The 23746-nt window shown below is 31.8% G+C and overlaps 1 protein-coding gene across 1 annotated transcript in view; it reads right to left on the bottom strand.

The window, feature by feature from the left end:
- Positions 1-3612: 3612 nt before the first annotated feature.
- The window catches only part of MS3_00007916 (uncharacterized protein), a gene marked incomplete at its 5' end in the record, with an annotated part of 69703 nt that continues 49569 nt past the window's right edge, over positions 3613-23746 (bottom strand). Inside the window, 8 exons of the mRNA XM_012940167.3 lie at positions 3613-4863; positions 5992-6119; positions 11480-11590; positions 14837-14966; positions 15815-15964; positions 18822-18958; positions 22175-22261; positions 23312-23399. Of these exons, the coding sequence (XP_012795621.2) occupies positions 4444-4863; positions 5992-6119; positions 11480-11590; positions 14837-14966; positions 15815-15964; positions 18822-18958; positions 22175-22261; positions 23312-23399 (1251 nt within the window). The 3' untranslated portion in view covers positions 3613-4443. The remainder of the gene's footprint in view (positions 4864-5991; positions 6120-11479; positions 11591-14836; positions 14967-15814; positions 15965-18821; positions 18959-22174; positions 22262-23311; positions 23400-23746) is intronic.

Genomic DNA, 23746 nt, shown 5'->3' with positions numbered 1-23746 from the left:
GAGTGTAAATGAGACACTATCTGAATGGAAGCCGATTGAATATCTTATGATTCAAGGAGTCATCTTGAATCGTCTATCATTTCATCAGAACGCTATTAATCTTCTCCTGCTGTAACTGTCGGCACTGTTGTTTGCAGTGAATTTCAAAGTTTAGAAGACTAAGAGCAATGAGGGTGATCATCTTGGTATATAAATTTATTCACATGGATTAGTCAGATGATCTCAAAGTTGAAATTCAGAGGTTGTGCCAATGCGCATCAGTATACCATCAGTGTTCAAGCATTTTCATACGTACAGAAACAAAGTGATTTAGGAGTAACAGAAAGTCATGATATGAAAACTACTGAGCAGTGCAAAGTAGCAGCTGCTAATTTTTTTTAAATGATGTGGTCACTGTAAAATGTGATCGATAAACGAACCCACCAATAATAAAGGGAAACGCCCACCACCACATTAACTCCTTTTGACCTTGTACGACTGTATCTTTTTATTAGCCAATCACAGTTTGATGTTCATTGTAAAACAATATTTGCTTGTTGACTCATTCTTCCTATTCTCTGGCTACCGTTCGGTATGTTATTTGTCTCTTTTTTCCTGTATTAATAGACTGTACTGGTCGTTTGCACACTAACGATGTTAATTTATGTTTTAGAAAAAGATAAAGCTTATCAAGCCAAATAGCTTACTTGTTCTGACTTTGGCTAAACCAAGACTCTGTACTCGACGGTCTAGAGATTAGCTTAGAGTTGAATCTGTAGGAAATTGCTTCCTACAGTCACTTTGCTGATCATTCAAATGCCTTAACTAACATATGTTGCAGATTTTATACCCCACCTTTGTCAGATCAAACCTGCAATATTCCATCCAAACAGATGGTCCTTATCTTGCCAGGGATGCTATCACACTTGGGCATTCTAAACGTGTGACAACTAAGATAGTGACAGATCTCTCTAAATTCTCCTACGATGATCTCTTGAAACGTCCAAACCATTCCCCGTATCGTAGAAAGCAAGGTGGAATCCCGCATCTTAATTATTTGAATTTTAACATAATCCATTTTCTTGCTTCCCCCAGAACTAATCATTTTCGAGGCTTCAGCAAGAACGTTCAAGAATCACGATCTAACAGACTCAGAACGGAATTTGTAGTGACGGTTAGATATCACTGAATTATCTCTAAAAATCCTCATGGGAACTCAACACACCGGTTGTTGATCACTCGATGGAAAATAATGAATGTGAATAATTGTCCAGAAAGGAAAAGGTCGGGGCTGTATGCCTCGTTCACTCTGTAAATCTCTAACTTCTTTTTGAGTGTACACTTCGAAAGTCTTTTCAAATGGATCGCTGACTATCACCATAAGGCGAGTCAGCATAGAAGTTGGTGTGTCTTCAGATTAAGGTCGTATAGATAAGGCTGCCAAATCACTCCAATGTCACATTGTTAGATTATGATTATTATTCTAGAAACATGGATAAGTGTACTTACACCAATTTTAGGCCTGAATCCTCTAAATCTGACTCGAATCATTGAATGAACGTGAAAGTTTATTTGGTTTGCTAGTTTCTATAGATATTGCTCAGTCAAGATTAAGCTATTTTTCATCTGAATAATGGATAGCAAGTTGGAAACCTTCAAACACAGACCGATTTTAATTCTTAAAGGCCAAGGTGTTTAACGAGAAGATTTTAGCGGAGTTGCATAAAGTTATCATACATATTTTTAAAAATGATCTCAAAGCAGAAGGAATCAGATATACTTTAAATAAAGAAAACAACCCATATTGTCATCTGAGAAGAACTAAAATAATCCAGCTAAGAAATTTTCCTTTCTGATAATACCAAGTGTCCAAGATATACAATAGCATTAATAGTTGATATACAGTTACAATAATCTATTGAAAGGAGGAGGACAATTACACCCTATCGTTTTTTAAGGAATATTGGGTAATAATCCGTAACTGAAGAGAGATAACGAGATGAAATTAAATGTGTAAAAGATAAATGTCTACTTGACAAGTATGGGATGAGTGAAGAATAAGTTAAAAACGTAAAGCTGATAATAAAAAAGAATTAAAATTGAGAAGGTTAAGAAAATTAGAGGTACATCTGTCATAGTATGATAGGAGTATTTAAATTATAATATGAACTAAGAATCTCAGAAATAACGAAATTGGATCAAGAAGTACTCGATAAGCACAGACGAATGTACTGTATTTGGAATTCGAAATCAAGCATTCAACAAGTACAAAGGAATCATTAGTTCATTCAAACACCACACGTAGGTTAGATATTTCCTCGTCTATTGTGTCTTCTGAGTCTATTCGTCCGACCTTTTCTGCTAAACATTGAATCAAGTTTCTCTTGCAGTTTAATGGAACTGGACTTTGAAAATTCGTATATTGTCCATTCTAAGTTGGTTTACGATTTTAAGATCTTTGTAATGTACCATCTGGTGTTCGATTTCATGAGACATAGAAAAGCTGAAATTCGATTCTGATTCAAAAATCAGTGTTTATTTTGACTTAATATTGAATATAAACCATTTTGCCTACCTAGGAGTTGCGCGTAATGACATGTGTCGAGAGAGTTAGAACATACTTATTTGGTAATTAGATTTGATACTATTTGTATTTCTTTGATTTGATGATTCTGGTTAACTGATTGCTTCCAGCTAGAGATGTGTCCAGCGTAACTAATAATGTCAACATCAACGTAGGAGACTCAAAAGCCCATTTTATTTTAAGATTTATGTTCCGCCACAGCTTTCTTCATATATAGCGAGGAATGGAGGGCCCTATGATATGACTAACTAAAGTTTCAGGTCTAGTGAATTCACGATTTGTAAACATTCTTCAAACTGTTCTCTTCGTCCATTCAAATGCATCTGGCAATCTTTCCCTACTCTGAAGAGTTTTGGAATGCATTATAAAAACGTAGAAAAGCAAAAAATTTCATTCTTTGATTTCGTTCTTACTTTCCTCAGCTTTTCTGGTCGTCTTGAAAAATAAGAGGAACTAATCAATCAAGCGTCAAGCTAAGGTACTAATTTTAGATAAATTCATTTTTCTTAAAGTATCAAAAGAGAGCTAATACTTATTGAGATTTATTATTTTCAATTTGATAAGTTTCATCTAAATGAATAACGTATACAAAAACAACAATTTTCAAGCGAATAATCGTGTTCAATAACTTTATCAATAGGGTCTATAGTTATAAATCTATAATTATTGTAATACACTTGCCAAAAATATGACATGCATAAATTAATTAGACAATTATGACGTATTTAAACAATAACTAATGCAAATATTTACTATTTTAACAAATCTCGTTGTTTAATTAGGTTACGTAGTTCTTATTTCGCCCAATCTAATACGATTATTATAACTGGTGAGTCTAATGATGAAATTATTGGAAATAAACGTTCACTTTATTATTCTTTATACTTGGATAGTTTACGAGAACTTTTTAAATTTCTAACATCATTTATAAAGAAAGTAAAAATCAGGTATGATGGATAGTAGTATAAATATGCATCCATATAGATCACATCATATTATTAAATAAAACGAATAATTCAATTGGGCGTCTATTTTATAGAAGTAAAATGAAAAACAAAAAACTGCCTATTTTATTAAGATCAATTTCTTTAGACTAGATGTGCAATCTTTTTAGAATAAAATAAAACAAAACAAGGAACATTTCAAGCCTTAGAAGGCAGTAACAAAGAAAAAAAAGAGAACAAATTCAAGAAATGATAGCAATACAAGATATGGAAAATAAGAAGAGTGAAAAATAAAGGAAGAAACTGTTAAACAATATTGTTTTCCTCTTCATTTTAATTACTTATTGACAAAAGATCTAACTCAAATATGGCAAAATCAATTTCATATCCATTCAAATAATGATAATGATAATCATCATAGTAACAATAAATGCTGTATCCATTTAGATTTCAATTAAATAAATAAATAAAATATTTGGTTTTCACAGTTGTGCTAATCAATATGGTTAAAAGAAAAAAGGAAAGAATTTTTGAGACAAATTTAGTAATAAATAAATCAATGAATAAGGGAATAAATATGCATATTTTGTTTGCAATGAATAAAATCAAACAATGCACATATATATTTACTGATAAATAAAAGTGTTGCAAAGCTGAAAAAGAACAAACAAACAAGGAAACAAAATCTGTAATAACAGATCGATAAGAATGTGAAACATGTTTTCTAGATTCTTCTTTTAATATCAGTAATTGTGTTGATAATAATAGTTAAAATTTCTTTCATAGAAATTTCAATTTTAAACAAACTGGCATTATGATGTTTGATTATCCAGGTATATATGTGGACTACTTTTCAGTGATTTACTAGTCAATATAAGTAACTCTTGATATTGTTATGGTCAGTAGGAAATTAGTTTTAGTTTGTTTATGCTACTTTTAATACCCTTGATGATATGGATTAACATTTTGTTCTTTTGTTGTTCCACTTAAAGTTTCACCATAACCGTAACCTTGGGAATTTACTAGTGGGTCATTTACAGTGGATTGATTATAACCCGATGTATATCTTGAACTTGAAGTATAGAATTGATTACTATCAGTTGATGAATTCCTTTGGTTACTTACTCTTCGAAAAGACAGATTATTATCTTTTCTTTCAGTTGGATCTGCATAGCCATATTCTCCGTGCATCATCTCTGCTGGTAAATCGGTTGGTGGTTGCCAATTACATTGAGCTTCTTCAGGTGCATCTGCCCAAGGTTGTTTTTCTCCAGATGCAAAGATAGCATAAAATGTAACACCAGCAAAGTGAACCAAACTAGCTATCAAAAAAACTATTGGCCATCCTTCCTTATTCTAATGAAAAAAAAACCCAACATATTGTTCAAAGGTCAATTATGCTATTCGTATTTAAATAGGTGTTAAGGGCATTAGTAAATCAAGTTGATAATTATTGATTGAACGGGTTTAAGCACTTTACCAAACAACTTATTTGCAATTCATGCTTAGCTTTCAATAGGTCTTATAATATGATAGTTGCTTTTTTCAAAATGTTCTACTGGATTAAAACTGCTCTAACACTTAAGTTTTGACCATATTTTCTAACTTTAAGTAAGTACTGAAAGTAAAGCTATATCATTTTAATATTTTCCTAAGACTGATTTTAAGCATTGTATTTAAGAAATTTTAAACTAAAACATTTTCTGTGTTACCTAATCGTTTAGGAAATTATTACAAGATAATAAATACACAGCAAGTGTTTAGCCGTATTAACCATAGGAAGAATCAGTTTTGTTTTAATGGCTTACATTTTTCCCTTGTTGATATTCAAGACCATATTCTTTCATTCTCCGAAAACATATCAGACATTGGTAAACATAAGACAAACATAAGGATTCACTCAGAAAGCACATTTTCAAACAGAAACCAAATGCAGTCCTGAGTATCCCTAACATGAAAACTAAAACCGCTACAAACAACTTTATCAGCGTTAACTATTGGCTATCTAAAATTAGTAGTTTGATGTATAAGGCGTCAGTACTTGAAGTAGTCAGTTCTACGTTTCAGTTTCAGTAGGAATGTTCATTCATCAAGTTCCAAATAGAACAAAAGTCGCATCCTAAACATCAATGCTAAACGTAATACAAGAATAAACCAATAAAATATTATCTTAACGTATACTCAAGTGTTTATTTATATGATTTTGAAATGAACGATAGTGAACTGTTAGTATGAAGTGAGAGATTTATTTTTACAGACTTAGTAAATCAGTACCTCACTATTTGCAATGTGGTATTTACCAAATAACTTATTCGGCCTAACCAATATATTCAGTTCACATAACTGTATCAATATCATTCATTTCCTAAACAAAAAACTCCACTTTCTGTAAACTAATCAAGTCTACTAAAAATAATAAGAACTGACTCAATATTACCGAATAACCTTTCGGTAAGCCTCAGAGAAATTCAACGCAGTGCTTACTTGATTTTTGGTAAGTAATTCTGTTGTAATTGGACAAATCATGCCAGATATTGTTCCAACACCATTAGATAAACCCATCAATATACTGGCATAACGTGGTGCAATGTCCAAATGGTTAACATTATAACCTTAAAATGTAAAAATATGTCAAATATTTAAAGAAGATAAAATAACGAAAGTTTAACTATAAAAACACCTTGATAATTGATGTATTGTTAATGAAATAGAACTAAGTCCATTCCATGAGTTAACTTACCAAAAGATATTCAGTTTTAATTTTCATACTAGATAAGAAATACACTTACAACGCGTAGAATGATAGTATACACGAAAATCGGAAGGAGTGCGCTATATAATTGAAAAGAATTTGATGGGGGAACAAATAACAACAATGAAATTATTTTGGAAGTTACATCGAATGTCAGCTATCTATCGTTTGTTCAATATTTACGAGGTAAATAATAGCTTACTGATACTGTATTCCAACGTGAAATCGTTTCAAGACATCAATTCCCTGAAAAGTTTGTGTTTGTAAAACCAACAAACTAATTAAACTTTGGTTAACAGTCAAAAGATTTGTGATAACAAAATGTCATTTTGATATCTTCACTGATTTGCAGATTGATTATATTTTAACAGACAACATTGGTTACTCACAAGTAGTAAAATTATGTACAATGAAAACTAAGTAACTGTGATATGAAATTGTGTAAATAGTTTTCATTGTCTTGAAGTCTGTAATCTATGTATTGTATGGTATTCAAACATAGATTTGTATTACATACCAATTTTGCTACTTATGAATTACATAGAATAGGTTCAGTTAGTAGAACTAGGCCTGAAGAACGGGAAACATTTATGTGAATGAATTAGATTTATTACTATTTTCTATGAACATGAATTGGTTAGAAAAGTTTTTCTTGTTTTAAAAATGGTTGTACACAACTCTCTCAGAATTAAATTGTTCGATTCTGGCTCTGAAACGAATATAACGTGTTGGATATTTGTTGAAAGTCAGTTAGTGTGTACTGAATTGAATTGTCAGTCGATGATTTATCGTTTGTTCAAGTTCATTGGAAAACTGATATTTATGTCAGCGGTCTAAAATGCAATATCTTACTCTCATAATCAATATGCTGATGCTTTTAATTACAGGAAAAGTTTAGTGTATTTTAATGTGTTTTATTTAATACTACATGTTTTATTACAACAGTAAATTGTTGGCTTATTCTGCATTTTTATTGCAAAGATTTAAAATGATATCATCAGAAATCGTTAGATGAGTGTTTAACTAATTTTATTTATAATTACAGAGGCTTTTAGATAATCCTATTCTTACAACCTGCTAACATCTCATATACTTGTAATAAAGTACTATACCCCATTTATATTTCACTGTACTTAAATAAATATTAATGTGTTTGCCAAATACTTTATCAGAGAACAGATAAGCAATCAAGATACTAACAGTAGTATTGTCTCAAGTTGAGTTTTGAAGTAACTAGCTTTGTGAGTTGTAAGAATTTCACAAATTTCGAGGAGAAACTTATTAGGTTAACAGGGTGAGACTATATTTTATGGATGACCATTGAGCAACGCTAATATGACCTTGAAAATGTCCATCAACTTACAAGGGTTAAATGATGGTTATAAATTAGTGTGAAGGACTAGGATTAAGATTTACAGTTGAAAGAACCAATATCAGCTATAATGACGAATTGGTATTTAACCAAATGAGTCTATGAATCTTGTACCATAATATAAGACCTGCTATCTTAAATCTGATTGGTTCGTCCAAAAATTATAGTCTCACCGACTTTCCATTATTATATAGATTAACCCAGAAAGCTCATTTTCGTACTGTTAAAATATGTAATATGATTATGGTTTCTAAAACACGATTACTCTCCTGTAATATGTGACAATAAAATTAACACCATTGAGAAAATTATTTTGAAGTTGGATTCCATGTACAATAAATAAAACAAACGGAATCAGGCAAAAGTATGTACAATGCAGCACTTTTTCTCATATAATCTACGGTGTATTTGCTTACTGACAATCATCACTTTACTTTTCTATATACATATTCTTAAAATTGAATTTTTATACATTTATGATTATGATTTAAGTTAAGTTTCATACGTTTATTTCCATATATGAAATATTAGTCAATAATAACTAATCGACATTCAATGAATTCATGATCTTAACTATTAAAAATTACTATAATATCCATAATACCCCATTCTCTAGTAGAATTTATTATGATAATGTAAATCTATTTTAAAGGGTTCATTTTCATAAATGAAGTTTTTCATCAATGAATAAAAATGAATCATTCAAACAAATTATTCATCAACACTAGTTTTGTTTACATTAAAGAAAGTCAAATGAAGAGTTTAATTCTAAACTCTTATCATAAGAAAAACTCAGCATGAATTTGATGATCGTTTTACCATTATTTCTATTGTGAATTTTGAAGCAGTGACAAGACTTATGATAGAAAAACAAAAATAGTAGATTTATCTCAATAATGTAAAAGGGTTAGTCTTAAGTACGCATTCTGAACTGAATAATAATGATAATGGTAATAGTAATAATAATGATAAGACTAATGTATTGAATGAGTATTCAAAATCATACAAATAAAATACCGTATCAAACTAGTTTTATTGGTTGAACACTAGATCAGGGACTTCAAAGCAATAGACAGTATTGAACATATGAAGACTAAATAGATGACATTTAAAAAGTCTGATGAACATATTGATGTTGAACCAGTTCGTTAAAATCTCATAGTTTTTATTTTCTAGTTTTATTTCTTAGTATAAACACTTTTCATAGTCATCAGCGAGCGTCTAATCTCGCTAATTTTATGATTACTCATTACAGTATAAATATGTATTCTGTTATCGGAAGGGGTTTTGTGGAGATTTTTATAAATTTCAATAGTTTCAATAGCTGAGATCATGAGCCAATTGAAGCTTCCAGGTTTTCCATGGTGGTCTAGCTTCGATTGACTCATGATTTCAACTATTAAAATTACTAAAATCTCCACAAAATCCCTTCTGACAATAGTCATCTGCTCACTAGTGACTGACATCAAGAAGCATTTCCTGGAGTTCTAGTGAGAAGCCGTGACCAGTGGAGTTCAACCAGGTCTGTTGTGAGATAGTAACTCACTGAAGACAATGGTGTACGGTGGAGCAACTTCGTGGATTGGTTAAAGTTAGACATTAACACCGTTGGATGCCGGCTAGCTCAGTGGTCTAATGGTTAATCAATCGCGCGCGAGACCAATAGATCCTAGGTTTGAATCTCGCAGGGGGCAGGATCGTGCATGTGCACTGCTGAGGAGTCCCATACTAGGATTATATTCCAAATTAGATGATATTACATATTCGTCGATGAACAGTTAAAACGGTTATCTTATATCTCTAACTATTGATCTTGATTCATCTTGTTTGTAAATATTTATTCAAAACCTAAATATCTAGCGCTGTTTATCTCCCTTTAATTTCTGATATAGCATGTTCTTACAGTTCTTGATTACCTTAGATATCTACATTTCACTTAAGTTATTAACCATTGCTTTAATACCTTTCATTTAAAGTCGTACATTAGGAGTAAAAGTTAGTTAAGGACAGTAAATGACATCATTTGGTAACTTAAATATATTTCTTTGAAAATTTGTTTATTTACATCACAAGCTGGCGGCTATCAGGAATAAGTAGCTAAGTGGATAACGTAATAGTGTTTGAAGCGGACGGTACTGGGTTCAACTTCCGGAATGAGCATCAAATCTTGGATGTAGGTACATCCAACTGACGAGTTTCAAGTAGGATTAAACGCGCGTCCTGGATTCTGCTGTTAGCCACCATCTATTTCTGCTTATAATTCACATCACTGCTTAATCTACTATGACCTACTAACATAAATACTACTCAAGTTTCCAGCTTGTTCTACTTTACTTGATGTCACATCACCAAACATACACAAAATGTTCTTAATTTTCTTTTTGTCATTAAAATTATTATTGATAGGATATTTATTATAACCGTATAATGAATAATTAGTTTAAATCATCAATTAAAAAGAGATGTGAAACGACAAGAACAGAAAAAGTAAACCAAATCAGTCACTACCATTATGAGAAATGTGGAAAATAGGTAACATTAATTCGATTTATTTTACATAATTTCTAAATAGGTTTTCTTATTATCTTTTATTATTATTGTTATTATTATTAATGTAATTATTCGATCACTGTCTTTGTGTTCTTATTTCATTATTATTTCTAATAACCTAATAAGTTTATGGAGAAAAAAATTTGCAAATAATTCCAAAGTTGAAATGATGTATTGTTTGTTTGAATCCTTTTAGCTGATGAGTCCTAAACAGGACGAAACACGAGTCCTAGATTTCATTGTTGACAAGTTCAATAGTTTCTTGTTTAATATTTTGTTTATTAAAGAATTAACTTGATTTTGATTTATCTCTCTTTTTTTTGAAAAATTAGAATAAGATTGGTTTACATTTCACACTAGTCAGTGAATAAAATATCGATCAATAATAATTGCGTTGGTAATTGAAACAAAAATGAGAAAGATCTAGTAAGATCTAACATGTAATCATTGAACTGGGATCAGATACTTTTACATTATCAATTTTATGTTTGTTTTATTTTAAAAAATATCAGTAGATAGGGGTTGCTATAGGTTACTGTAATTATATTTACCAATCGCATAAGTATTACAGCTTGTGCCTCAAATTTAATACTATCTATTCTTTTTCACATAGAAAATGCTGCTTTTGGATGATTATAGATAGTTGACAGAAAATATCAAAGATCAAAATACAATGCATACAATTGTGAGTTAGATTAATGCCTTCACTGAAGCCTGATCAATAGTACCTGTTTATTTTTAAGGACAAGACAAACATGATATTGATCACAACTAAATGATTAATCAATATAATTGTGCTAACTGTTATTAATTTTGTTATAGACTAAAGGTCACAATTCCATGGTATTCAATGATTAGAATACCCTGGTTTCTTTTTTCTAAACCTTAATTTCATTTACATTTTACATTTTTAAATTAATAACATGTATTGTATTAATATTATGTTACTAATTTTGTAAGACATTAAGCAATGATTTTAACCACACTCAATAAATAAACATTTCAAGTATGTTTCTGAGTATTTCGATGTTTACAATATGACACATTCAGTCTGTACAGGAACGAGCATTTCAAACTTATTAGCCACATTGCTATTATATATACAAATGAAGATTAAAATCATGTTAACTTGAAAAAAGGTAGGTAATATAGAATGAGAGATTCATTTTAAAACGCAAATAGTTATTGAGTGATGAAATAAAAGAAGTTATCATGGTTATTAGGGAAAAGAGTTAAGGTTTAAATACTAATTATTGTTAGATAAATTAATATCACACTTTAGAAAAGAACACAATTACCTGATATTGCAAATCCACTAAATCCAACAGCTAAAACAAGACATACTAAAGCTGATGTAATTGTTTTTGAATAACCAACACCAATTAAAAAGATTGCTTCTATTCCAAAACCTATTGAGATAATGTAAGATAATATTATTTTATTCATTTAATAAGAGTAGTGAGACATTTGTATTGAATTGTCTATAGTCACTTAAGTAAATTTTTCCCTAAATTATTATTTTTTTCCATTGTAAGGATATTATCATGACGAAAGGTATTCTGATGAGTAAAAACGATGAATAACTACCTCAATGAACAACGTTTGGCGAGACCATAATTTATGGACGAACCAGTCACGTATAAAATAAGAGGTTTCGAATTTTGGCGCGAAATTCACTCATCCGTTTAGATAAATAGAGTTTTGGTAATATACTTAAAGTCAGTTCGTGATGAAAATTATAAATCTAATTCCTAACCTTATTCATCAATTATAAGTCACAATTATAAATCCTCATACTGGTTTATAATCCTCATTTGGTCCTGATTTTTAGGTGAACACTCCTAAGGTCAGTCTAGCATTGCTCAAAGGTCGTCCGTAAATTATAGTTTCAGTGAGATACTTTCAGCTATTTTTTGATCAACTAATTATCTTTATTTTTACATAGCATGATCTGTTGTAATTTATTCAGCCTGTCAACCGACAGAAATCTGACTTTTATTCCCTTAAAATTATTCCTGAAATGGGTCGAATTTACATCCAACTGACGAGTTTCATTTAAAACAAAACTTTAAGATCGTTTTTATTTTGAATCACTCATTTAAAGTAATACTTACACTACACTACTAAAATAATAATAATAAAATGAGTTGATTCTACAATGTGAATGTAATTAATAATTGATTTGTATACATGAATATAATCTGTTATCAAACAAAATGAACCTGAGCGTTCTATTAAAAATATAAATGAATTGATTTTCCGTGCTTTATTTAGGAGTGAATTTTTCGTATAACAGAATCACAAAAGAATTTCCAATAATATATAGGGTGATCAAATACCTACAGTATACCTATCAAATATTTACCCTGAGATACGACGCTTCAATCTTTGAAATAACTAAGTTTTTGTTAAGTTTTTATCTTATTCTTCCAATATTTACTAAACGTTTCTAGTTGGATCTGTTTATTATATTCTCATGAACCTACATATCAAAAAACAGAAATGTCTACCTAGCTCTATTAAGCACCGGTTATTGGACATATGATCATGAGGTGAATGAACTAAACAAATACAAAACCACTGAAGAACAAAAATGTGGTGTCATATTAAGATTTGAGGATTTATGGAAATTAGAAGGCTAAAACCTGACTTTTGTTTTCATCAAAGGAACCTGCAGCTAACGTCCAACTGTCTTCATGATAGAAATTATGTGTGATTAACCCTTTTTTTCGTTCTTAACTTATATACGACTGCAGGTCAGAAAGCTAAATTCTATCTGTTTTCTGTATCTTCATGTATTCTTAATCAACTTTTAGCATATTACATAATCAAGATTTAAAGAAAGTTGAAAAGTTACCTAAAATTTAATGAAAAAGGTAAGTGATCTTTCAGTTAACTTCTTTTGTTTACTAATTAATAAAATATTTTGTCGCTGACTAATAAAGTCATTAGAAGTAGCCGTATAAATTACTCTTGTCTATACTAGAAATGTTGAGTCTACTATCATATTTATTAACCGGTATTAAAATAATGGCTTGATGTACCATGAATAGGGGGAACATTGGAACACAGCTCTGTTGTCTCTGGATAGATTATGAAATTTATAATTTAGGAATATTCAAAGCTTGTATAAAAAAAGTCGTTATAACTGACTTTCTTGCTATAGTGAAGATCTATAGTAACTGATATGGAAATATATCTCGTTGATATGAATCCAGCTTAGATAAAATTCTTGCACGGGTTCCCACTAAAGGTAGCCTCTATTTTCACATTATAACCTCGCCAATCTCATTTAGTAATCTGTTTTCAGAGATTTAAGATAGTACTTCAAATAGTGAATTCTGTTATAAAATCATGTTTATAATCCAACAAAATGTTTTTCTTTTAGGGAGAATTTGATTTTGTAAATTACTTTCTAAACAACATTAAAATCTTGAAAAAATCAGTACTAGAATGTACTCGTCAGTTTGGGATGTTTTTGATAGATGTGTTATTGTTCAAAAAATCTACACTGTTTTTATTTCTTTTTTTAAAATTCCTGTTCTATTTTCAAATTTTCCGAATCATCACTCTAATGATTATTGTCTGAAGTATATGGAGGAAGTGTTTATATATTGAAATAAAGATATAAAATGGATCTGAATTTAATTACACTTAATTTTAAGCCTATGTAAACAATGTTTACAAAAATATTTTGAGTATAATCCGAAGATAATCAAGTCAGGAAAGATTATAAGTCTCAAAAGAGTTCATTCATCTGATTGTTTACAGCATAGAACGCAGAGTAGTTGTTAAATGATCCATAATATTTAATTGTACAATAACACATCAATAGCTATTAACTTTAAGAATGACTGTGTATATTCATCTATGCTAATATTTGATTATTTCTCAATATTATGAGTCGAATGAAATTTGTTATGATGATGACTAGATCTACAGTAGTGCACGTCGTGGTGACGGACAAATGAATGTCGAAAAATGAACGATTCTCAATGTGTTTTTGGTCTTTCCATATGAAAGACGCTGATTGGTCTCTATTAGACTCACATTTATGCTAAAGAATCCATACTTTTAAAATCTCTGTGATTATCAACGGCTTGAAATCTACCTCCTTTGTTTAGAAATTGAATGACATGTATTTAAATACAAAACGTTTTTTATGCAACTACTAGGATTTAAACATGGTTTAACGAACGAAACAAAACAATTAGTGAATAAAAGTGAACACACATTATTCATGGGTTTGAAAGTAATCTTTATCATATGAGAAACGATTTGTAAGTGGAAGATACTATACACTGATTTTACCGTACATGTTACTTTGCGAAATTGAGTACTAACAATCACAGTTGATGTGATCACTGTGACATCAAGAAGTAGATGAGAATGAGAATATTCAAATGCTGAGTAGAAGTTTGAAGTTTTACATTATTCATCTAAGCAGTTCCTAAATATCTATTTCAAAATTACATGTTAATTATCATGATGTTAATGTAGTATCCTTCAAAATTTTATTAAAATAACTGCTTTCAAATAATTGTACAACAGGTTTTCGGGCATTAATATTAACTGTCCCAATATTCCAAAATTATTTCGAGTGTGAACTTTTTATCCTATTTATAAGATAGAATATTGCGATTTTATTAATTTACCTCCACAGTTGAATATTTTTCTTACAGCTGTTGTCGATAATGTATTTTTTCGTAATTTGTCAGCCAACTGTCCACCGATAGGAACAATAACAGCCATTACTAAATGTGGCAATGCAGACAAAAATCCAGTCTAGAAGAAAAAACAAATAAAAAGTTGTTTAATAAAATGATTGCGTCTTGTTGAATTCATATGTTTTGGTGTAGAAAGTATAAAACTTATCAAAAACTCTCTGTTGAAGCATTTGGTTTTACGCTCTTACTTCATTTAGACAAATCTTGTTGAAAAATACTATCTCAGAAGTATAGCATATTTATCTGACCATGTTGTTATCGGTTCTAAAATTAAATTGAAAGACCTCACTTCATAGGCTGAGAAGAGACTCCATGTTGTCAAGTCATCCAGGTATATCATAGTCAGTAATAACAGTTATGTTTTAATTTATTTAGTCAGTCAATTGTAGATATTTGAGAATAACTACTATTCCAGAATTAATTGGAGTTATTATTTTTACTGTTTTAATTTTTCTTCCATCATGACTGTGTTACACTTGACACATTCATAGAATGATAAAATGATATTGCCGTCGTAGAAAACTTTACATTTTTCATGTAAACCAGCAAAAATTATAGAGAATGAAATATGACCTTCATCATGGATTGTGATAGCACAAATAATAATTCCCGCTTCATTTTGGTTGGTTGCCAGATACGAGGTCGAAATTGAGAACGAGAGTGGAGTTTGTCCTCACTCCAATTCATATGGGAAAAAATTTATAAAACATATAGTTTACTTCCAAGTTCCACAATCATAGTATGTATTTTTAAACTGTACATTGCTCTTTGACGTTCGTGCAAACGACTTGGTCATTGTTGTAATTAATCAAAGTACTTACAACACATCCAAGATCTAACATTCAATGATTGAAATATTTAAAAACTCATGCTAAATAACAATTGGTTTCAATGTACTATGTTTACCTCAGCTAAATTATAACCAAATACTTCACGAAAATATTTTGGCGACTTTGTAATTAATAAATAGAATGACCAACTTCTTGCAAAATTCGCAATAATTATTGCATAGACAGGAAGTGATGTAAAGAATTTTCTCCAAGGAATTGGTATTTTCTATAAATAAATTAATGAAAATATAATGGATTAAGTGAAATAGTCAGTCAATTTGTTGCTTTTTTTCCTTTTGTTGTTGTTGTTCTGTTCCGTATGAATATGTTAGACTGTAGCAGAAAACAATAGATTTTATGCACAAATCAATGTTTGTAAACAAAAGTCATGAAAATTATTCACCAAATTAATGATATATTATATGAGTGAAATTTGTAAAAACAAAACAAAATTATGTAAATTATTCATCAGTTACAGATCAATATGATACTGAATTCATGCTGGGAAATCATGAATTCTACTTACTTAGTTAAGTATGCATAGATATTGAAGGAATTTATTTTAACATAGCAACAATCAATGTGAAATTATGATTCAAACTTTTTCTCAAGTTGAAAATAAAATACCGATCATATATATATTGGTTAATTAGTTCAACTCAATCTTGCAATAGTTCGGTAATGATCCACGTATATAAGTCATGAAGCCTTAGACTGATATTTTGGTTAACATACATTCAAGTCAATGATAAATAGTATATGATTTCTAACGAGTTTAATATAGAATAAAATGTGGATCCAAGTCTCATTGTTAAGTAATACCAATGATCAAAGTTACTACAAAGATGTTACATTTATATAGCATTATTTAGGCAGGTATATCTAGTTGATATATCTCAAGTGGCACAAGGCGTACGACTTGAATTCCACTTATGACCATTAGTTAACTTTAACAAAACGTTGTATCTAAATAAGAAAATCTAAGCACCTATACTAAAATAGACTTTTCAACTGTAGTTCATAATGTAGAAATAAAAAGCTTAACAAATATATAAATTTATTTTATTTCTCAAAATTGGAATATTATACAACGTTGAACGCAAGTAAACTAAATAAAGGAATCAATATATCTGTAGTTAAAATAATGTACGTTTAGGGCGTTTACATTTAAAAAAAAAACAATCAAAAACGCTACTTATTATTTAGATGATACTAATCGATTTATATCATGAAAATGGAATCAAATGTTACCCCGAGATTTTAATTTGTATGTTCATTAAACATGGTCTCTTAAGTAAGAAAAATTGGAAACAATTACTCTAAATTATATGTACTTTGAATAATTGTTATAGTATCTTGTTTATATAAATAAGAAAATTATATAAAGTGTATGACAGGAGAATGTAAATCTCCTTTTCAAATTGCTCCGATTTGAATTTAACTTTATTTTGGGGGGAAAGTCATAGTTGCTTATTAGTAATGAAGTATTTTCATTTTTTTACTAAAGAGAATATTACATCATAACTAATTCAAAGATAGATAACGATCAAAAGTTATAAATATGAAGATGTAAGATGCAAAAATAACTAGGCTTTGAATAAATTTGAAAGAATGATGTTTCAGTGAAGAGTTTTCTTCTCGACAATATCATTCTCTGAAGCTATACGATCGTATATATAAGTGATTTTTTTTAATATTTATTAGTCTACAGTAAACTAAAGGAGTTTAACAGAATTATCACAGACAAGTGGAGGTTAATGAAAATGAAGTGGTCAAGATCTTCAAAAATTTAAATACTGAGTATGATAACTTACAAATAGTGAAGTGTTATTTCATTGTAATTAAGTCTCAAAAGACCCGATGAAATAAACTATTCAGCGTCGTCACACAATGAGATTATATGCTCCTTTGGTGTTACATTCCAATATGCACATAATGCTTTAATTTCTTAAACTTTAGGTATTGAATAAAAAAAGGGTTGAATCATTTACTAAATTAGTTAGAAACCTTCAAGAGCTTACGCTAGGTAATAGTTTTGGAAGTCAGCTCTCCCTCACAAAATACTCTCACATCGCCACGCGTATATAGCCTCTGCCAGGGAAGTCCTACTCACTGCTTTCTCGTGGCAGGGGTGTTGTTTACAAATTGAGAGGACGAAAAGTGAGGGTCCGGCGCTTCAACCGGGTTGGTGGACATGGTGAGTCCACCTAGGGGAGATGAAAAACCCTGATTCCAAACCAATGGTGCACATGGGCTCCAGTATCCTGAAGGAACAAATGGGGTATGAACCAATCTTTGGCCACCGGCTACCATGGAACTGCATCTCTTTACGATGCTCCACTACCTTGTGGATCAGACCTTTAGGCTCCGGGTGTGGTCCCCTAACAAAACCACCTGCTTCCGTTTGGGGACGATCAACCACGATACTGAAAACGATGAAATGTGAGTTACTCACTGATAACCAGCTGTTCGAACATTTAAGGCCATGGGGTTCTTCTATCCCACGATTATATGAGCAGCCGAAGGTACATAAGAAGGATTTTCTCTTTGCCCGATAATGGATATCAATAATTATTCATACCACGTGATTGTCAAATGGCTGATGGAGATTCTACAATCCGTCAGAAACCGGATCTGAGAACGTAACATTTCAGGTTCTTTTGAGTTCGAGGACTCAATAATCAACGCTATTGTATCAGGAAAGAAAATGATCTCGTTAGATCTCACTTCTCTGTTCACAGAAAGTATTTGCTTTTTACATGATTATATTGACGTTAATAAAGTTAAATTTGATGTACCAAAACATTTTCTTAGAGAGCTACTCCTATGCAGCACTTCCAGCGTGCAGTTTTAAGTTTAATGATGATCTCCCTAGACATGATGTCATGATGGCTTCTCCATTGGGCCTCCTTCCAGATGACTGTTTTATGGCCAGACTGAAGTACACTAGCCTTCCGTAAACAATCGATAAATCTCATCTTTATTTGACATTAGGTTTTACTTTGGAATCATATATACAAGAAATATATTGTTGATTATTTTCTTAAGAATTTATAATATCGGTGAATTGAATGAGAACTCACACTTTCGTTTATTGTAGGCGACTCTCCAATTGAAGTCTCAATATATGTTCGTTCAGCTTCTGATATAGTTGGATGTAAAGACGGGCGTTCATGCGTTACATTCCACCACCAAAAGAACCACATAATACCGATAACACCTAATTAAACAATTCGAAAAATTACGGATAAATAATTTCACTTACTACTTAGGCACAAAAACTATTAAAAATTTAGTGTTTGAGAAGATTATGGATTTTTCTTCTTCTTATAAAAATACGTTCAAATCAACGTCTATTTACAAGTGTCGATAATTTTTCATTACCCCTTGTAGTGTTGAAATGCTATCGATCTATGAATAACTGTACATATTAATAGCCTCATAACAATTTTAAAATAACTCAGAATAAAGTAAAGTTCAGGTTGGATTCACTATCTATTCCATCGGCAAATATGCTTTGTATCAAAAGTGTTGGTATTGAATATTATAAACATTCTGACTGATACCTAGAAACCAAATTTATCTTTACAAAACCTCCGAATTGTACATATAGATCTGTGCTTTCTAGTGACTTATTTTATGATGTAATACTTAGATTCTAATGGGAAGCTGTGATCAGTGTGTTCAGTCACGGTGAATGAAATACTGCCATTACCAGTGATATAAAATAAATATCTTGACATGGTGCAAGTTGATTAGAGCTATTGTATCACAACTTAGCTATTTAACGGGTAAAGTTCACATAGTTAGTACTCATAGTTCCGAGTCCGATTCCTGGTAATGTTGCGGGTGCATATTGTTTAGAAGTCACACACTAAGAAAAATAGCTATCCAGTGTCTTTTTTATTGGGACCAAAACCCATGCCTTCCCTGAACAATTCAGCCCATATATAAAAGTTTTCTTCACTTAATATACGTAACACATCTTATCAGTTTTTTTTAATTCCATCAATCTTATGTGACAGCAATTAACAACAGCCGAACACGAGCAGAGAAAGTCCAAGCACAAGCTGAATACATAGAAGCAAACAAGCAAGTGAAGAAAAGCATTAGAGCCGACAAGAAGAAATACGTGGAAGAACTAGCAACGACAGAGGAAAAAGCTGCAAGGGAAGGAAATATGAAACAGCTTTATGATACAACGAAGAAACTAGCAGGGAGATACAGTAAACCAGAGAGACCGGTCAAGGACAAAGAAGGCAGGCCAATCACTGAAATTCAAGAACAGTGAGACAGATGGGTACAGTACTTCGAGGAACTCCTGAATGGACCGGCTCCAATGGATCCACCGGACATCGAAGCAGCACACACAGATCTTCCTATAGATGTCAATCCACCAACGACGGAAGAAGTCAGAATGGCCATCAGACAAATCAAGAGCAGGAAAGCAGCAGGACCCGACAATACACCAGCTGAAGCACTGAAGTCAGACATCGAAGTAACTAAAAACATGCTTCACCTTCTATTCAAAAAGATTTGGGAGGAGGAACAAGTGCCGATGGACTGGGAAGAAGGACACCCCATCAATATTCCAAAGAAAGGAGACCTGAGCAAATGTGAAAACTACAGAGGAATCACACTACTGTCAGTACCAGGAAAAGTCTTTGACAGAGTTTTGATGAACCGCATGAAAGATGCAGTAGACAGCCAACTTCGAGATCAACAAGCTGGATTCCGTAAGGATCGGTCGTGCACAGACCGAATTGCGACACTACGGATCATCGCCGAACAATCAATTGAGTGGAACTTGTCACTGTACATCAACTTCATCGATTATGAAAAGGCATTTGACAGTGTGGATAGGAGAACGTTATAGAAACTTCTTCGACACTACGGAGTTCCTGAGAAGATTGTCAATATTATCCGGAACTCATACGACGGACTACAGTGCAAAGTAGTGCATGGAGGACAGCTGACAGATGCATTCCAAGTAAGGACCGGAGTCAGACAAGGCTGTTTACTCTCTCCCTTCCTCTTTCTTCTGGTGGTCGACTGGATTATGAATATTTCGACATCTGAGGGAAAACACGGTATGCAATGGACAGCTCAGAACCAATCAAACGATTTGGACTTCCCAGATGACCTAGCCCTCCAATCGCATACACACCAACAAGTGCAGATAAAGACAGACAGTGTAGCAGCAGTCTCTGCATCAGTAGGCCTCAACATACACAAGGGGAAAACCAAGGTCCCCAAATACAACACGGAGAGCAGTAATCCAATCGCACTTGATGGGAAAACTCTGGAAGACATAGAATCCTTCACATACATGGGAAGCATCATCGATGAACAAGGAGGATCGGACGAAGACGTAAAGGCGAGGATTGGAAAAGCAACGACCGCATTCATTCAATTGAAGAACATATGGAACTCAAAACAACTATTGACAAGTCAACACCAAAGTCAGAACCTTCTATATGAATTTCAACACAGTTCTTCTCTACGAAGATGAAACTTGGAGAACTACAAAAACCACCATCAAGAAGGTACAAGGACTTATAAATAGTTGTCTGTGCAAGATACTCAACATCCATTGGTCGGATATCATCAGCGACAGCCTTCTCTGGGAGAGAACACACCAGCTTCCAGCTGAAGCGGAAATTAGGAAAAGACGATGGAAATGGATAGGACATACATTATACAAATGATCAAACTGCATCACGAGGCAATCCCCAACTTGGAGTCCTGAAGGGAAATTGAAAAGAGGAAGGCCAAAGAACACACAACGTCGAGAAATAGAAGCAGACATGAAAAAGTTGAATAACAACTGGAAAGAGCTGAGAAGGATTTCCCAGGACAGGGTTGGATGGAGAATGCTGGTGAGCGGCCTATACTCCTCTACGAGGAGTAACATGCGTAAGCAAGTAAAATTTAGGCAGCTGATGAGAAACCACGAAATATAATGAATTTATATGGTTCTGCATCCATGTTTGTTCCATTAATCATCTCAAACAAAATCAACTCCACTCCAATGATATTTTTCAATAGTACTGTTTATCTACAGTATTCCTATATCTAATGAATTTTCCAGTGAGTTTATTTCTTAATATTTCGTTTCAAATAAATACATATCACAAAAGCTTTGAAAACATATTATGAATAAAGTTTTTTTTGGAATTCGTATCTGAGGCACACATGAAGGGTCGGCATATTTTTGCCAACTTACGGTCACATTTTTTAATGAAACCCTGTTACCTTGCCTTTTTCGCCAACAATAATTAAAGAAGTCTTTTTAAGAGCTTATGGTCAAGCGTCAGTTAAAATGATAGACAGTGAACTTTCTCTATATATCCAAAATTATCATCTTATGATGGAAATATTAATTTTTAATGACATAAAAGCAAATACATTCTTATCATGTAATAAACTATTTTACCATAGAAATAAAAAGGTGACTGCCAACCCATTTGTTGAGCTAGTAGACCGGAAAGTGATAATCCAAGTACTGCACCTGCATACGAACCTATATTGATTCAAAAAAATTCAAAAAAAGAACAAATTACCTGTACATAGTACATTATTTAAAACAAATATAGCTTTAAAATATAAGTCTTGCTTATTTGTTAGTTTAGTGAAGCTACTATCTGAATTGATCAGCAAACATCAATTTTGTTAGTATGGCAATTTATTCATTGTCCTTAATGAAACAATTGATGTACTATGGATAGAAGAAGTAATACTTTGCGAAAGAAAATGAAAATGTTTATTCTGTTTCGAAAATCAATAATCTGTGTGTAGTATGCCATGGTTAAAACTTCTCTAATCTTTAATTGTATGATATAAACAAGTTTTGAAGTCACCTTCTGTCAAATATTTTTTAATGAATTATTTTTTACTGGTATTGGTACATGTTATAACTCCACCTAGAGCCCCTCGTGGGCTACTACCGGTCCCAAGCCCCGATAAATGAGGAGGGTTGGGCATGGGATTAACGACCATATCCTATAGAAAACTAACTTAATAAAAAAACGCTAGCAAGAAAAAATAATTCGAACCATTTAAACTCTGCCCTGGGAGTCAGAAGATTTTCATTTAGAAGAGTTATGACGCCTCACGGTGAAAGCCGAGTTCCTTCGGAAGTCACGAGGCTGATGCTCCTTCTGACAACCAGAGCAACCATTAATTTAGGTACATAGAATGACCGTACAATGTGGGAAACCGGCAGAGTCATCCAAATCGCTGCAGTTCACGTTACGTTTACCAAGTCAACTCATCTGTTTAAATAGTGTATTCGGTATGTCAGAACAATAAGTCATTTTTCATCAATATATGTTGTCGGTAAAAAAGCTGAAGTAATGCTCGTTGACAGGATAAATTATAAATATACATTAAATAATAGAATCAGTAATTAAACTGACAAGAACTTTTGACTGTATACGTATGTAATTTTATATGTAAATCATAAAAAACAAGGTAATTTACACTTTTCAGAGTTTTATTGTTCATAAAAGAATGTAACGTTATTAAATTATATGAAACGAAGTTATTATAACTTAATTTAGAAGAAACTTACCACAAAATGCAATTGTTGCTAGTCGAGAACGTTCAAGTGGTGGAGCCCAATATCTCCATATACCATGACATGCTGGATAAGACGTACCCTGTACAAAAAAAATCATTCCATGTATGAAAATGATTAATGGCTAAAATAACTGAAAATGTGTATGTTTTAGAACATCATTATCCGTTGATCAGGCAATTACTATAGTTTAACTTGTGTGATTTAGAAAATATGAAAAAGTTTCAGCCATTCTATTAAATAATGTAACTGTACCTTTCGAATGAATGGCTTGCAGAAGTTAGATCAGTGTAATAACTCAATGACATTAGCTGAAGAACAACTTGAAATCAAAGGACATCCACCCAAGTTTTCGCTTTATTTTGAGACGCTTAGCGGTGTATACCTATTGTTACACATAAACAATTATTTATTTTGATAGTCATATTA

The sequence above is a fragment of the Schistosoma haematobium genome, chromosome 1 (assembly GCF_000699445.3).
Source record: "Schistosoma haematobium chromosome 1, whole genome shotgun sequence".
Taxonomy (NCBI): Eukaryota; Metazoa; Platyhelminthes; class Trematoda; order Strigeidida; family Schistosomatidae; genus Schistosoma; species Schistosoma haematobium.
This window is presented reverse-complemented; position numbering and strand designations above follow the sequence as displayed.